Source organism: Cucurbita pepo, chromosome LG07 (genome assembly GCF_002806865.2).
Source record: "Cucurbita pepo subsp. pepo cultivar mu-cu-16 chromosome LG07, ASM280686v2, whole genome shotgun sequence".
Taxonomy (NCBI): domain Eukaryota; kingdom Viridiplantae; phylum Streptophyta; class Magnoliopsida; order Cucurbitales; family Cucurbitaceae; genus Cucurbita; species Cucurbita pepo.
Genome location: NC_036644.1, coordinates 5,292,246 through 5,308,627, shown reverse-complemented (window position 1 = coordinate 5,308,627; position 16,382 = coordinate 5,292,246). Strand labels below are relative to the sequence as shown.

General features: G+C 35.6%; 2 protein-coding genes across 3 annotated transcripts; both read right to left on the bottom strand.

Moving 5' to 3' along the window:
• Positions 1-4,512: 4,512 nt before the first annotated feature.
• Positions 4,513-5,373, bottom strand: LOC111798256. Its single transcript, XM_023681290.1, has 2 exons — positions 5,186-5,373; positions 4,513-5,013 (listed from the first exon to the last, which is right to left on the bottom strand). The coding sequence occupies exons 1-2, from the start codon at positions 5,356-5,358 to the stop codon at positions 4,815-4,817; spliced, it is 372 nt and encodes a 123-aa protein (XP_023537058.1). The 5' UTR covers positions 5,359-5,373; the 3' UTR covers positions 4,513-4,814.
• A 1,402-nt stretch (positions 5,374-6,775) lies between these two features.
• LOC111798001 lies at positions 6,776-13,082 on the bottom strand. 2 transcript variants are annotated; one of them, XM_023680933.1, is made up of 6 exons: positions 12,841-13,082; positions 10,477-11,073; positions 10,198-10,304; positions 8,620-9,127; positions 7,449-7,567; positions 6,776-7,276 (listed from the first exon to the last, which is right to left on the bottom strand). In XM_023680933.1, the coding sequence occupies exons 2-6, from the start codon at positions 10,729-10,731 to the stop codon at positions 7,078-7,080; spliced, it is 1,188 nt and encodes a 395-aa protein (XP_023536701.1). In that variant the 5' UTR covers positions 10,732-11,073; positions 12,841-13,082; the 3' UTR covers positions 6,776-7,077. The 2 variants fall into 2 exon arrangements, with proteins under 2 accessions (XP_023536701.1, XP_023536702.1); XM_023680934.1 differs by having other exon boundaries at positions 10,477-11,047.
• Positions 13,083-16,382: the final 3,300 nt, after the last annotated feature.

The window sequence follows — 16,382 nt, the reverse complement described above, 5'->3', positions numbered from 1 at the left end:
TTTTTTTTTTTTTTTTTTTTTAAATACAAAGCTGTGATGTGCTCGGGTTCGGAGTTGAGATGTGTGAATAAAAGTTGAGTTGGGTTGAGGGTGATTGACATTTGTATCTTACTATTTTTTTTTTCCACGTTAATTCTTATGAGACTTAACTTTTTGTAACGTCAATAATACGTAAATCTTATTTGTGACCAGATATGACATTGAACTTTTGATCTTGTTAATAAATAAGTTTTTACTTTTTATAATAAATAAGCTACCAACACGTCTGAATGTTTAGAATAGGTTGAATAGAAATCAGAACTAAATTTAATTAATAATGTTATTTATTGAGTAATTTTAGACGATTAATATTTGTGTTTTCTTTTTGAAATGTTAATAAATGAAAATGCTTTAGATTAATTTAAAAATTATTTTCAAAGAAACATTTGAGGTATGGATTATCTTAATAGGGGATTAATGGAAGTTCTTTAAAATATGTAATAAAATATAAAATCCTACCAAATTATTAATATTATTATTTTCTAGTATAATCAAACAAATTTTTTATTTAAAATATTTTTGAAAAATGTTATTATGTGACATTTTATTACTACTTAAAAAAAAAATAATAATAAAGTGTTTAAACTAGAAGATAGTCTAAACGGGGCTAGAAAATAAGGTATATGCATACTCCTAATATATGGTAGATTAGGAGTTACTACTTGCCTTCTTCTTTGACATGCACTTGCCCAATTATGTCCATTATCCTATTATGGGACAAAAGGGAAGATATTACTTTGATTTCGTTACTAAGTTTGATTTCCGACGGATCTAAACAATGACTAATCGTTTTGCCAATTTTGCACTTCTTTGATTGAATTTGGTTTATCTACATTTCGAACTGAACCAATAGTGAGAGAAAGTAGCTCGAGAAGAAGAGGATAGATTCAGGTAATGGATCTTTATGTAATACAAATTTAGTATTTCAAAAACTAGATTTACTTTTGCAAATTTATTATTTCAAAAACTAGATTTACTTTTGTGAGTTCGACTTAGAATCTGTTTGGAATGACTTTTTAAGTGCTTCAAAACACTTAAAAAAATATATATTTTTAATATTTAGAAAGTCATTTCAAACACACTCTTAATTATGTGAGAACGTAAATTTGTTAAATTATAAATTTAAACCACTAAAACAAACTCTTAACTGATGCAATAAATGTGTTTTTCCGCTTTTCACAACAGCTCTTTCCACACCTCCGAATATCTGGTGCCAAATCTTCACCCGTATCCTTATTTTTTTGATAATCGAGTTGGCTATCTTTGTGGCATCGCCCTTTTTTTTTTCGTTTGTGCATCTTTCTTTCTCGTTGGTCAACAACCAACCACAAATCTCTATAGCTTCACTACTCATACTTGTACTAGGGATGAAAGTTGGGGGTTGAGTGTGTTTACTACACATGGTTTGAAAGTGCTTATTTTTATTTTTTTAATCTTTTTTAATCCTTTTTAGAATTTCTCAAATTAAGAAAATCTACACCGTTTTTGGATTCAAGTAAAAATTTATGGTAGACTTTTGACCACTCACAAATTATTTATAAGGTTATGAGTTAATTTTGAGTTAATTGAGATATTGTTTGAAATTCAGTTTGAGTAAATTAGATATAAGAATATTTAATTAAGATAATTAAAATTTTAAATTTTGGGTGGGAGATTTTAGTTTAATATGAAACGATAATTTTAAGAATAAAATATTTCATTAATTTTAGTTCAAAGTTGAAAAGTTTTCTTTTAATATTTTAAAGGCTTCTTCTTCATCGTAACCAACAACCATTACCAACTACTCTCAATTGTAGCATTGTTGTTGGTTAAGAGGCTGAAAAAAGAAGAACAAACGGAGAGAGATATCCACGACCATCTACTATTTGCATATCACGATCTAATTTTCGAGCTATTCGAAACATAGATCACGAAAAGACACATACACGAAGGTTTGTTTCTGAGAGTCTATATATCTTTGTGGTCTCTCGTCCCTCTCAAGACGAGTTCATGGAATGAGGATCCCATCTAGGTGTTTACTTCTGTCCTAAAGCACTCCCCTAGATAAATTGCTAGGCCATATAGTTGGCAATAATATCGTGAGCCTAATAACATCCATGTTCAAGATTCAAATCAAGATTTGGAATCTAGATTCGGCCCCATGACAATCCCAACATTCTCCTACATCCCCTGCGACATGGTCAAATTCCGCTATTCAGAACAAGGCATCCACAAATTGAAGTGAAGAAAATATGAGATCGAACTAAAACATACCAGGCAAGGTTGGGTCTATTATGTGGAGTGGTACTTTGCTATTTGGCGTTGTATTAAGTTTGTGGTCCTTAGCTTGGCTATACCCTTAGAACTAAACATAGGTCTTTAAGTTCATGATTCATAGTTCATGCTCTAGAGGGTTCATCATTAAAGCTAATTGTACAGCCTAGACATTCTACATAATTCATATTTACCCTATTTAAAAGCATGATATCTAATCTTTTTTTCTATTCAAGTCAATACGCGATGGGCGTACGAGTCAAAGGTGCCCTCATCAAGTCCTGGGCTCTAAGGTGGATCGTACAAGTATGGATCAAGTATCCCTATTAGCAACCTCGCTATGGTCTCCCTAATAGGTTCCATATGTGTCTACTACTAAATGTTAACTAAAAGCTCCCTCAATGACACCTAATAGGCTCTATATTCTATGTCATTCCAGGCTCTAAATAGTACAAGACAGACTTCCTATTAAGCATAACTGAAACTCTCTCGGTAGACAAACCTTCATTAGTCGAGATAAGTTCACAATCAGGTGTTGTGTTCGAACTGTCCCCACATAGTATACCATTATAAACGATTTTAAATGTGGCTCAAGAACCAAAGCATAGCAAAACATAGGCTAAGGCTCAGGCGTACAATACTCAGGACACAACATTATAATCCAATCAAGCAATCATGGGCATAACGGGGTATTCCAACATCCTAACATGCTTTCTAGAGAATCTAAACAAGAAAATTCTCCTAATAAAACATGCATATCAACCTGATAGATTTGTTCGTACTTTGCTAGAGTCACAACAAATCATTCAAAACAATCAAAATCAAAGTAGCATAAGTCTTAAGAGCACAAGAGCTCAAATGAGATCTTTAATTTCTTGCTTTAGTCAAGATATAACATGCTCATAGTCATTTTCCCTCAAGTCCTAGTTGATCCTACAAGTATCTCTTCAAGAAATGTTTAAGCAATTACTTACATGTTGGGGCGTGTTTGGCAGCTTGATTTCGGAACTTTTCAAACTCAAAATTTCTTGAAATATTTTGGAGAAGTCCTCAAATGAGTCGAGGATCATAAATAAAAAGAAATTCCTAAAATTCAACCCTAGTTCATGAAAGAGTTAATCTGGTTACTTATGTTCAAGCATACTCCAAACCTTGTCTATTCCAAACCTTGTCTAGCATGCCTCAAAGCTCCAATCTTGTTTCAAAGCTATCGTGTATCAAGATTTGGTTTTGGACTTGACATGGCTCCAAATCCTCCCTTGTTGAGAAACTAGGACAACATACAATCCCACTTGTATATGAGTCTTATTCTTATCTTGCAAGTTCACCATCTCATAGGAATTGTCATGGAGCCTAAGTTCAATCATAGCCCCTATTTAGTTCCTTCACCCACACAAGCTCTAGAAGTAGTACTTGCCACATCAAAAACAAGAACTTGTCCCAGCAACACGTGAGTAGAACTTGCCACATAAAAGATCATCTCACCCTTTACAATGAGTTCTTCGTGGGAGTGGGTTGAACACTTTCTAAGAAGGAATTAGTAGGTAAAAACAAGCAAGAAAGAAGACCAGGGTCGAAGCTGGAAGGTACAGATCTTGAGTTTTTGTGAGTTTTAAATGTTAATATCTTGCTCGATTCTCCACGATACTTAACGATACTTGTCTCTATGGATTCAGCATGAGGAGCTCTACAAGATCAATGAAGGTTACAAAAGCAATCAGAGCCTATGGGAGAAGAACCGATGAGAGAAAGAATGAGTTGGGCAAGAGTAAGCGGTCGTGAAGATGGATTGGTTCGAGTGAATCGGTCCAAACCGATTCACTTGAACCGAACCCAATCTGCTTCACTGGAGTTCTAAAAAGCCAGGTGGTGAACATAAAATTTTGGAATAAATGGAAGTGAGGACAGGGACAAAAAAAGGCATGTCCATCTCTGCTTCACTCATTAACATTCCTTGGCCTACCCCTCCACTCATTAATCAGTTTAGTTTTTTAGATTTTGTTGAATAAATAAATAAATTAAACATTTGTTTTTATAAATTAATTGGGTCAAAATGTGACCCACTTGCACAAGGTTCATAAAACAATGCATCCTAGGTTGTCCTTGTTCCTTGATGAGAATTTGCACATTAAGGTGGAGAATTTGCAACAACCTTAGCAATCATTCAAGGTGGAGAATTTTATCAATGCAAATAAACAAAACTATACGAGACTTCAGAGATGCCAAAAAATAAAAATTAGAATTTGCACTCAGCTATATAAGTAGAACCTTGGAGGAAAAATCACAGTTAGAACTGTGGTAAGGTATACCATACTGCAGCTAAGAAACCACTTCATATTGGAGGAACTTTGACCAATGAACTGTAAGAACTAAAAAAGAGAACATTAGCAATCATGGGATGAGCTGGAAATACCTTATTTGCCTACCTTGTCTCCCTTGCTACTATAGTTTTGTTTCAGACACCAACGAAAACGACATGAAAATCGAATGCCCAAGATCATAGAATTTCTGGGTGCTCAAAACTATGAAACACCAACAATATATGCGTTCCAAGAATCCTTTTGTTGAAAAGTTTCGACCTCCTCATATTTCACTTCACTTCCTGCGCCAAACCCCTCTATACTTCTAATCTCTTCGGTGTCCGGCATCTGCCGAATCCAAATGTGGATGGATCTGAATCCAGCCTCTTCCAAACAGTCTTTGATCTCTGGTAAGGACCACCTGTTCATATGTACAAAGATCATCTCAAAATTTTGGCCACTAGAAATGGTATAAAGAAATGGCTATGAAATTTAAACAACGTATAGTTTCAAATTTTTGTATAGCAGTCGAGTTGATTATGGTTTACAAATATGGAATTTGATTTCATGGAAAAGAGAAAAGGTTTCCTTACAGTCTCCAGCTGTATGAAAATGCATGGCGAAGCTTCTTCTGCTGCTTCTTAAGATCAAAATGGAGGCTAATCCTCGTTTTACGTCCAATGATGTCGAACTCAGCTTGCTCCCAGATATACTGTAGTTTCTCCAAGAAATTAGAATGCAATATCTCCAAGAAACTAGAAGGCATTTCATGTGAAGAAAAGAAAACAGAACTGAGGAAGATAAACAATGTTTGAATAGATAGTATTAATTTAGAAAGTGAACAGATCCAGTTAAATAAGGCTGTTATATGGAAGTATTTATGTTATAACTACGGCTATGAAGACCTCCACAATGAACATCTTCGAATTGAGGTGAAAACAGTACAGCAAAACTATTGAGAAAGGAGTGTTTCTAAATCCTTGCATTTCTAGTGAGTATACATGTAACAACCCAAGCCCACCACTAACGGTTATTGTCCTCTTGGGCTTTTCCCTTCCGGACTTTCCCTCAAAGTTTTAAAACGCGTCTATTAGGAAGAGGTTTCCACACCCTACTTGTCTATTCCAAACCTTGTCTAGCATGCCTCAAAGCTCCAATCTTGTTTCAAAGCTATCGTGTATCAAGATTTGGTTTTGGACTTGACATGGCTCCAAATCCTCCCTTGTTGAGAAACTAGGACAACATACAATCCCACTTGTATATGAGTCTTATTCTTATCTTGCAAGTTCACCATCTCATAGGAATTGTCATGGAGCCTAAGTTCAATCATAGCCCCTATTTAGTTCCTTCACCCACACAAGCTCTAGAAGTAGTACTTGCCACATCAAAAACAAGAACTTGTCCCAGCAACACGTGAGTAGAACTTGCCACATAAAAGATCATCTCACCCTTTACAATGAGTTCTTCGTGGGAGTGGGTTGAACACTTTCTAAGAAGGAATTAGTAGGTAAAAACAAGCAAGAAAGAAGACCAGGGTCGAAGCTGGAAGGTACAGATCTTGAGTTTTTGTGAGTTTTAAATGTTAATATCTTGCTCGATTCTCCACGATACTTAACGATACTTGTCTCTATGGATTCAGCATGAGGAGCTCTACAAGATCAATGAAGGTTACAAAAGCAATCAGAGCCTATGGGAGAAGAACCGATGAGAGAAAGAATGAGTTGGGCAAGAGTAAGCGGTCGTGAAGATGGATTGGTTCGAGTGAATCGGTCCAAACCGATTCACTTGAACCGAACCCAATCTGCTTCACTGGAGTTCTAAAAAGCCAGGTGGTGAACATAAAATTTTGGAATAAATGGAAGTGAGGACAGGGACAAAAAAAGGCATGTCCATCTCTGCTTCACTCATTAACATTCCTTGGCCTACCCCTCCACTCATTAATCAGTTTAGTTTTTTAGATTTTGTTGAATAAATAAATAAATTAAACATTTGTTTTTATAAATTAATTGGGTCAAAATGTGACCCACTTGCACAAGGTTCATAAAACAATGCATCCTAGGTTGTCCTTGTTCCTTGATGAGAATTTGCACATTAAGGTGGAGAATTTGCAACAACCTTAGCAATCATTCAAGGTGGAGAATTTTATCAATGCAAATAAACAAAACTATACGAGACTTCAGAGATGCCAAAAAATAAAAATTAGAATTTGCACTCAGCTATATAAGTAGAACCTTGGAGGAAAAATCACAGTTAGAACTGTGGTAAGGTATACCATACTGCAGCTAAGAAACCACTTCATATTGGAGGAACTTTGACCAATGAACTGTAAGAACTAAAAAAGAGAACATTAGCAATCATGGGATGAGCTGGAAATACCTTATTTGCCTACCTTGTCTCCCTTGCTACTATAGTTTTGTTTCAGACACCAACGAAAACGACATGAAAATCGAATGCCCAAGATCATAGAATTTCTGGGTGCTCAAAACTATGAAACACCAACAATATATGCGTTCCAAGAATCCTTTTGTTGAAAAGTTTCGACCTCCTCATATTTCACTTCACTTCCTGCGCCAAACCCCTCTATACTTCTAATCTCTTCGGTGTCCGGCATCTGCCGAATCCAAATGTGGATGGATCTGAATCCAGCCTCTTCCAAACAGTCTTTGATCTCTGGTAAGGACCACCTGTTCATATGTACAAAGATCATCTCAAAATTTTGGCCACTAGAAATGGTATAAAGAAATGGCTATGAAATTTAAACAACGTATAGTTTCAAATTTTTGTATAGCAGTCGAGTTGATTATGGTTTACAAATATGGAATTTGATTTCATGGAAAAGAGAAAAGGTTTCCTTACAGTCTCCAGCTGTATGAAAATGCATGGCGAAGCTTCTTCTGCTGCTTCTTAAGATCAAAATGGAGGCTAATCCTCGTTTTACGTCCAATGATGTCGAACTCAGCTTGCTCCCAGATATACTGTAGTTTCTCCAAGAAATTAGAATGCAATATCTCCAAGAAACTAGAAGGCATTTCATGTGAAGAAAAGAAAACAGAACTGAGGAAGATAAACAATGTTTGAATAGATAGTATTAATTTAGAAAGTGAACAGATCCAGTTAAATAAGGCTGTTATATGGAAGTATTTATGTTATAACTACGGCTATGAAGACCTCCACAATGAACATCTTCGAATTGAGGTGAAAACAGTACAGCAAAACTATTGAGAAAGGAGTGTTTCTAAATCCTTGCATTTCTAGTGAGTATACATGTAACAACCCAAGCCCACCACTAACGGTTATTGTCCTCTTGGGCTTTTCCCTTCCGGACTTTCCCTCAAAGTTTTAAAACGCGTCTATTAGGAAGAGGTTTCCACACCCTTATAAGAAATGCTTCGTTCTCCTTTCCAACTTATGTGGGATCTCACTGTACGTGCCCCTATAAAAGAAGTTGAAAAGAAGAGCCACTGCCCTTTCTGCCTACTGATCTGTCAATCAATTTGACAAATTTCTTGAATGGAGAACTCAGCCTATCAAGACAAATGATCCACGTTTCAGCCCCATCAGTTCAGTCATCATGGATTTTGAAGAATACAACTAGACAACTACATTAGAGTACCACTGGGTCAGGTAAATTCAACAATAGATGCCCATTGATATCATAGTCTTCCTTCTTCGCATAAGGCCTAGACATAATAAATTCATCATCTAGGCTAATAGTGAATTAAAATAAATTTTTGTTGCAGTACTAGCGGATCTTAAGAGAACCAAATACTGAATCAATGATGTCACTACCCCGTGTTAAGAATTGTTGGGATGATCATGGGTTTATAAGTAAGGAATACATCTTCACTAATATGAAGCCTTTTGGGGAAACCAAAAGCAAAGCCACGAGAGCTTATGCTCAAAGTGGACAATATCATACCACTATGGAGACTCGTGGTTCCTAACCCCCCTGCAGAACAAATATAACTAGTTTGCTGATGTTTGAACTCAAAAATAATAATAATAATAATAATAATAATAATAGTACCTTAAAATTAGCGAATTTCCTTTGAAGCTTCAACTTCTGTTCTGACGAGGTACCGCCATACAAATCCATGACAAATATCCCACCTTTTCTGGATAAGCTAGCACGGGCATGCTTAAAATACATAACAAGATCTTTACGTGAATGGAGACAACAACAGCTGTAGTTAAATGCGCACACAATATCTCTGGCAGGCAATGTAATGTTCCTCTTTATATAGTTGTTATCGTTAGAGGCAGATTCCTCTTTCACAATGGATTTTGATGCACTGGCTTCGAGATTATCTTTGCTATCTTCCAATGTTAAATTTTCAATCAGCTCCTCCTCGGGCTTTGGATTCACAAGTCTGGCCTCTGAAGGATGCAGAACATTTCCATGAAAAAGAGAGATTCTTGAATATCCGTCGGCTCCAATTCGGTTAACATTGTTCTCCATGCACCACGTTAATGCCTCAAGATCAAGATCCAAACCTATAGCAGTCCTACGTGAATCATTTCGAAGCCATTCTATACTGTAGAAAGTAAATAAGTATCAGGTTTTTCATCCATCCAACTACAACATGATGACTCATAAAATATTGGCTCCATCTTGCTCATAAATAGAAATTGAAATGAACAATGAAGTCAAGTTTAGCTATTCTCAACCTATTCCATACCTGGTGGTCTCTATCTTTGAAAACAACTTTGATCAACACACAGTTTATGGAATTTATTTATCAAAAATTAAGAATAAAAGTAGTTCGTTGTAACTGCCCAAGCCCACCGCTAGCAGATATTGTCCTCTTTGGGCTTTCCGTTCTGGGCTTCCCCTCAAGGTTTTAAAACGAGTCTGCTAGGGAGAGGTTTCCACATCCTTATAAAAATTGTTTCGTTCCTTTCTCCAACCGTTGTGGGATCTCACAATCCACCCCCTTTGGGGGTCTAACGTCCTCACTGGCACACCGCCCGGTGTCTTGCTCTGATACCATTTGTAACAGCCCAAGCCAACTGCTAGCAAATATTGTTCTCTTTGGGCTTTCTCTTCTAGGCTTCCCCTCAAGGTTTTAAAACACGTCGGCTAGGGAGAGGTTTCCACACCCTTGTATGGAATGTTTTGTTCCCCTCACCAACAGATGTGGGATCTGACATTCATGTCGATGAGGATTTAACTAGTGATTGTAATGACAAATAATCCTGATATGTTATCTTTTAAGATGCATAAATTCCAAGCATGGAGGAGCCAAGGTAACAGGCTGTCCTGGATTACACCATCAATACGCATTACAAACATACAGTTTAGGAAAATTTAAAGGCAGCTTGATTTCCTAAAATACTTGTAGATATGTATTTTCATAAAAATACTATAAATATATCGAAAAATACAACATTTTTAAAAGAATTCATTGATTATTCATTAACTTAATGGTGTAATCAAATTTTTTCATTTGATAATCAGTGATTTTATTTGATCGATGACCTACTAATTGATTAACTAGACATTGATTGATAAACTAAAATGACATTAACAATTATGGATGAACATGAGGGGTGGTTGCATACAAGGAACAATTGGCTAATATCTCAGCAAGAAACAGTGGTGTACCTCAAAAGTGCAGTGCCACAAAAATCTTCTTGGAAATGGATCGGCTGCCTACCTCCCACGTACATTAAAAAAAACTTGTGCAAATAACTTATATCTCCCTTGGGTGACTGCGGAGAATAAACAAAATTCAGAAAACAGCCAAAACCCCACCGTCCTCTCAATTAGCAATACAATTCAAAGGTAAAAGAAAACACGCGTATACTCATCAGTTCAAATAATCAATGATCGTTTCTTACAAAGATTTCCAGATATCTAGCAATACAAGAAGAAGGCCCAAACCTGAACTGATTGTTGATAGAGTTGAAATTTCGAAGGAATATCCACTGATGAGCCCTCATTGCTTGTTTCTTGTTCCTCCTCCTCCTCCTCCTCCTCCTCCACTTCTACTACTTCTTCTTCAACTTCTTCTTCTTCTACTACTGGATAGCTATGAAGATCACCATCTTCCACAACATCTCCTTCTGAATTAAACTTGAAATCCCTTCGACGAGAATGTCCGTCGTGATGTTTCTGTTTCTTGTCTCGCTTTCCCATTCTCCCTCCGCCGCCGAACTCTCCTGCTGGTTTCTAAAAAATGAATGAAGACTTAACAGTTTTTACAAATTTTCTACGCAAAACCTTACCTACCCCTAATTTCAAATCATATTCGTTAAACTCTCCTAATTAATTTAGTTTTCTTTTTATTTTAATACATTTTTTAACTTAACTTTTTAGCTTCATTCAGGATTTAGCTCGAACAGTTCCGCAGATTCACATGCGTTACGCACCCGTTCGTCACTTTGTTCTCAACCGTTCCCATCCCTTTTGAAAGGCGAGACAAGCTACCTTGTGCTAGGAGCCTCTTTTCCTTCTGCCGAGCTCCCCGAAAACAAGAACCTATTAAAATTTCTTTCAACTTACATGTGTTAAGCTTATAATATTTCTTTCAACTTTAAAATATTGCAAAATTTTTCAAGAACCTATTAAACATAAAATTAATAGTTTAAAAACTTATTATGCATTATATTGTGATGTATTCAAGTCATGACGTTCTTTGTGTATAAGTCGAGATAGTGAATCTAACACTGTAGGAGTCAAAACTCTTTATAGGTAACTTTCTCGTCTCTCTATCCGACTTCATACTTGTCTACTATTGAATGCTAGTTGGGAGCTCTCCCATTGGTAACTAACAAGCTTTCTATCCACTAAGCACAGCCGAAGCTCTTTGGTACTTTGGTACGGCCCTTTAGTGTTCCATGAGTCTTAAGTGGGTGATGTCGAATTCCATAGAACCTTATTAGCAACACAAGTTCACGATTAGGAGTTTTACTCTAACGGTCTCTACATAGTACTAGTCAACCCAAGCAATCATAACAGACCCTATGAGTAGCTCAAGGACCAAAGAACGATGACATAGACTAAGACTCATTAATAGTCATACTTAACTCTAGGTCACACGAAGTGTCAAAGAAGGGGCTATCATGCAATTCAACCCGATATAATCATACCTAGTAAGACAGAGTCCCAATAGAACACTCTGAAAAATCAAATTCAGAATCATGCTTTCGAGCTAAACTGATAGAAAAATCTTTGAGTTTGACGATATGTGACGATAACATATATCATATCATTCACATATCATATCATAACACATTACATCATTTCATAAACATATAACACATATCAAGCATATGACACCTGCAGAACCACGGGACACATGTTATCATACAACATCAAGTTCTAATCATGCCGATAGTAAAGCCACGGACATGGTTGGCCTTAATCGATGTTCTATCCTATTTCCAAGATTGGCTTGACTTGTCACTCGAAGTTTGTAACGACCGATACGGAGGTATTCTACCATATTAAGAACTTTCGTCTAATTCTTGAAAAACGCATAGAATGGAAGGGAAAAAGCTAACGGAGAAAGAGAAGATGATTGGGGATATGAGTGGAGAGAAAGTATGGGAGAGCACATTTTATTACCCAAATCTCAAGTGTTCGATTGTCCCAATTCATGTCTCCTTAGTCCTCCATTCCAACCTATCTTTTATTCCTTATGTTAATGGCAAGTAGGATCGTTCAAAAAACTCCTTTGTAAGGCTCGACCCAGTTTTTACTTTAAGCTTAAATGAGTACTAGCAAATCTGTGAGTATTAACCCTCAAGTTCTTCATAAATGTAAAACGTAGTTATAAACTCAACTTATTTTACCGTGCATGGTACAACTCTAAGTCTATGGATAGTTAATAAATAAAAATTATTTAGTTAAAGAGGAAATTACTCTTGATGTAAATAATTTTTTTATTATTCAAATAGGTAATTTTGCACTCTAAATACTAAAGCCATAATGCATTAGATATTAAATATATATAGATATATATAAAATTTGAATAATATTCAAATAAGTTAAATATATTAAGAGATTTTATGAAATTTAAATAGGGGATGTTTGAAATAAAAAAATTATGTAAATTTTAATATATTAAATTAAAAATATTATTTGATTTTGATAAATATTCTACCATAAATCTAAATAAATGAAAGTTCATCTCCAATTGGTTATGTAATCTAAGGATTAATTATACTATATATTAATTACCTATACTCAAAACTAGTCCTAAAAATAAGGGAAGGATAGAAAAAATTCATTTATGGTCTTTACCGGAAAAAAAGTGTTTGAAGGTTCCGGGGACAAGAGAGTAAATTCAATCCTCGACAGCAGCTTTACCTAGTGTTTGGATAACGAACTTGAACAAAAATTAAGGATCCAGAGCAGAGACCATAAAATAGCTTGACCTTGTGAAAGAATAAAGGAAAGAAAGAACAGAGAAGAGACCGAGGAGCGATATGACCTGAGCTACCTCGGCTTCTTTCTTCTGCTTTCAAGACTTAACAAATGAAAGAAAGAGAAGTTCATTCACCTTCACCTTTTCTTTTCCGATATTCCCTATTTATTATTCTTTAACGAGGTCAAGCATATTCTTTCTCCTTTACTTATTAATTCTCGAACTGTAAACAAGGTTATTTATTGTGTGTCTCATTGCTTCACCATATAGAGAAATGACACGGACACGGGCAATATATGGTAGGTGGTTATATACTTAATGTATTCTTTATATAATGATTATTAAATCATCTATATAAACCCTTTTAGTCAATATTTCTTCTTGTATTTTTTCTATCCCGTTCTTTTTATTTTTCATCTAGATTGAGTGTATGAGTTATTGCGCTTACCATGATTTGTGAAGATGGAAGCTTAAAGAATGGAATCAAGAAGTTTGATCGATCAAATTTTGATTTGTGGCAGATGCAAATTAAGATTATTTGTACTAGAAAAATCTTCACTAACCCTTGTGTGGGCGACGTTGGGTTCCACAACCATGGAGAGTGGAAGCTCAAGGATTGACGAAGTCTAGGGTTGATATGATTGACGATGTGGAAAAAGGTGGCGTTCAATATCATCAAGAAGAAGACAACGTTAGATCGGTTGAAGGCGTTATCGAATATGTACGAAAAATTTTCGGCTATGAATAAGGTGTATTTGATGTATAAATTATTCAATCTGCAGATGTTTAAAGGTGGATCTGTTGTAGATCATATAAATGAATTCATTATTATTGTAAGTTAACTGAGTTTTGTGAAAATTAATTTCGAAGATGAAATTAAAGTATTGATTGTGATGTCATATTTACCCGATTCTTGTCATACTATTGTTCGTGCGATCAACTGTTCCTAGGCTAAGAATTTGAAGTTTGATGAAATCCAAGATGTAGTTTGTAGGGAAAGTATTTGCAAACGAGAAATTGAGGATTTATCTAGAAATGATCTCAATATTGATTGAAGGGGAAGAAGTAACTCGAAGGACCAAAACAAACACGATCGATCAAAATCAAAGAGTTTGAGAAAATCTCCAAACATACCAAATTGGAATTTTAGAAAAAAAAAATGAATACTTATTATACAAGACCAAAGAGGAAACATAATCACAAATTTGCCGATCATAATGATTCCATATATTTAGCATAAGACATTGAGTATGCTCTAATGCTCAGCATGAACAGTTACGGGTGCATTTTTTCATTTGTCTCGAAATAGGAAACTATTTTAAAATTTATGTTAGGAGTATTTAGGGANTGCTGATATTTTAGGTTCAACTGCTTTAAGTTATTGTAAAGGTTATATTATGCCACACTTAGAACTAATAAACTGCACTTGAGATCCAATTGTTTATGTTCTCTGCTCTAACAATCTACTGCTGAACTTATCAATTGGTATTAGAGCCAGCTCGAAAGAAGTTGCAATCTTCAAGTGATCAAACACGGAGAGAATGAGTGACGACAAAACATTAACGAAAATTTCTCACCTCGATGGTCATTATAATCATTGGAGTGAATTGATGGAGAACTTGCTTAAAGCAAAAGGCTTATGGAGCTTGGTGGAGAATGGTTTTTCGGAACCAGTAGAAGGGACAGAATTGACTGCTGCACACAAGAACATCTTGACGATATTAGAGTCAAGGATCATCAGGTAAAGCATTACCTGTACCAGGCGATTGATCGAACTGTCTTTGAACAAATCTTGGACCGTCGCACATCCAAGATTGTTTGGTACTCAATGAAGAGAAAGTTTGATGGAAACCAAATAGTGAAGAAATCACTTCTTAATGAATTAAGAAGAGAGTTTGAGGTTCTCGAGATGAGAAATGATGAAACCATCACTAATTACTTTGCAAGAGTGATGTAGGTTGCGAATAAGATGAGAAGCAGTGGAGAAAAAATGTCAAAAAAGAAAATTGTAGAAAAAATTCTACGCACCCTAACTGACAAATTTACATACATTGTAGTATCCATTGAAGAATCAAAATATACTGATACTATGTCCATTGATGAGTTACAAAGTTCGTTAGTGGTGCATGAACAGAAATTTCGACGCCTCAGCAACAATGATGAAGAACAGGTGTTGAATGTTGTAGGTCGATCTAGTACAAACAACAGAGGGAAAGGAACATATAGAGGAAGAGGGCATGGAAGAGAGCGAATAAATTTCAACAAAGCAACGGTTGAATGTTATAAGTGTCACAACTTAGGACATTTTCAGTATGAATGTCCAAAGTGGAAGAATGAAGCAAATTATGCTGAGCTTGACGAAGAAGATGAGATGCTGCTAATGGCCTATGTAGAACTCCATGGATCAAAGAGAAGTGACACGTAGTTCTTAGACTCGGATTGCTCAAATCACGTGTGGTAATGAAAACATGTTTTCAAGCTTAGATAAAACTTTTACTCATAGTGTCAAGCTTAGAAATAATATCAGAATGAAAGTGTCTAGAAAAGGTACTATAAAATTGTTTTTGCAAGAAAATCGTTATACCATTCGAGAAGTATATTGGGCACCTGAACTCAAAAACAATCTTTTGAGCGTTTGACAACTTCAAGAAAAGGGAGTAGATGTACTGTTCAAAAATGGAATATGCAGTATTTATCATCCACAGAAAAGGGAAAATAGCAGAATCAATTATGAGTGCAAGTCGAATGTTCATTTTGCTGGCAAAGTCATCAATCACAACAACTGAAGGGAGCTGCCTCCAAGTCTCTAATACAGATCAATCAACACTTTGACACTATTGTTATGGTCATCTCAGCTACAAAGACCTTCGTATTTCGAAACATAAAAACATGGTGGAAGGTTTGCACAAATTGTTGATCCAAGCATCACTTGTGAAGCATATATAAAACACAATCAGTGGAGAGAAACTGAAAAATTGGGACTTGCTCATGCTGATTTGTGTGGTCCGATTACTCCGTCTTCAAGCAGCGAAAAAAGGTATGTGCTGTGTTTATATATGATTTTTCTAGGTAGGCATGGATGTACTCTCCTAGAAAAATCAGAAATATTTTACCATTTTAAATCTTTCAAAATGTTGGTGAAAAAGAAGTTCGAATGCCCATAAAATGCCTGAGAACAGATAGAGGAGGAGAATTCAATTCGACAGAATTTAATGACTTTTGCAAGCAGCATGGAGCGAAGAGACAACTGACCATAGCTTATACTCCACAACAAAATGGAGTAACTGAACGCAAAAGTCGTACAGTGATGAACCTGGTAAGAGTTGTGTTAACAGAAAAGAAAGTATCAAAGAGATTCTGGCCTGAAGCTGTTTTGTAGGTGAATCGTGTCTTAAATCGATCACCAACTCTTGTAGTG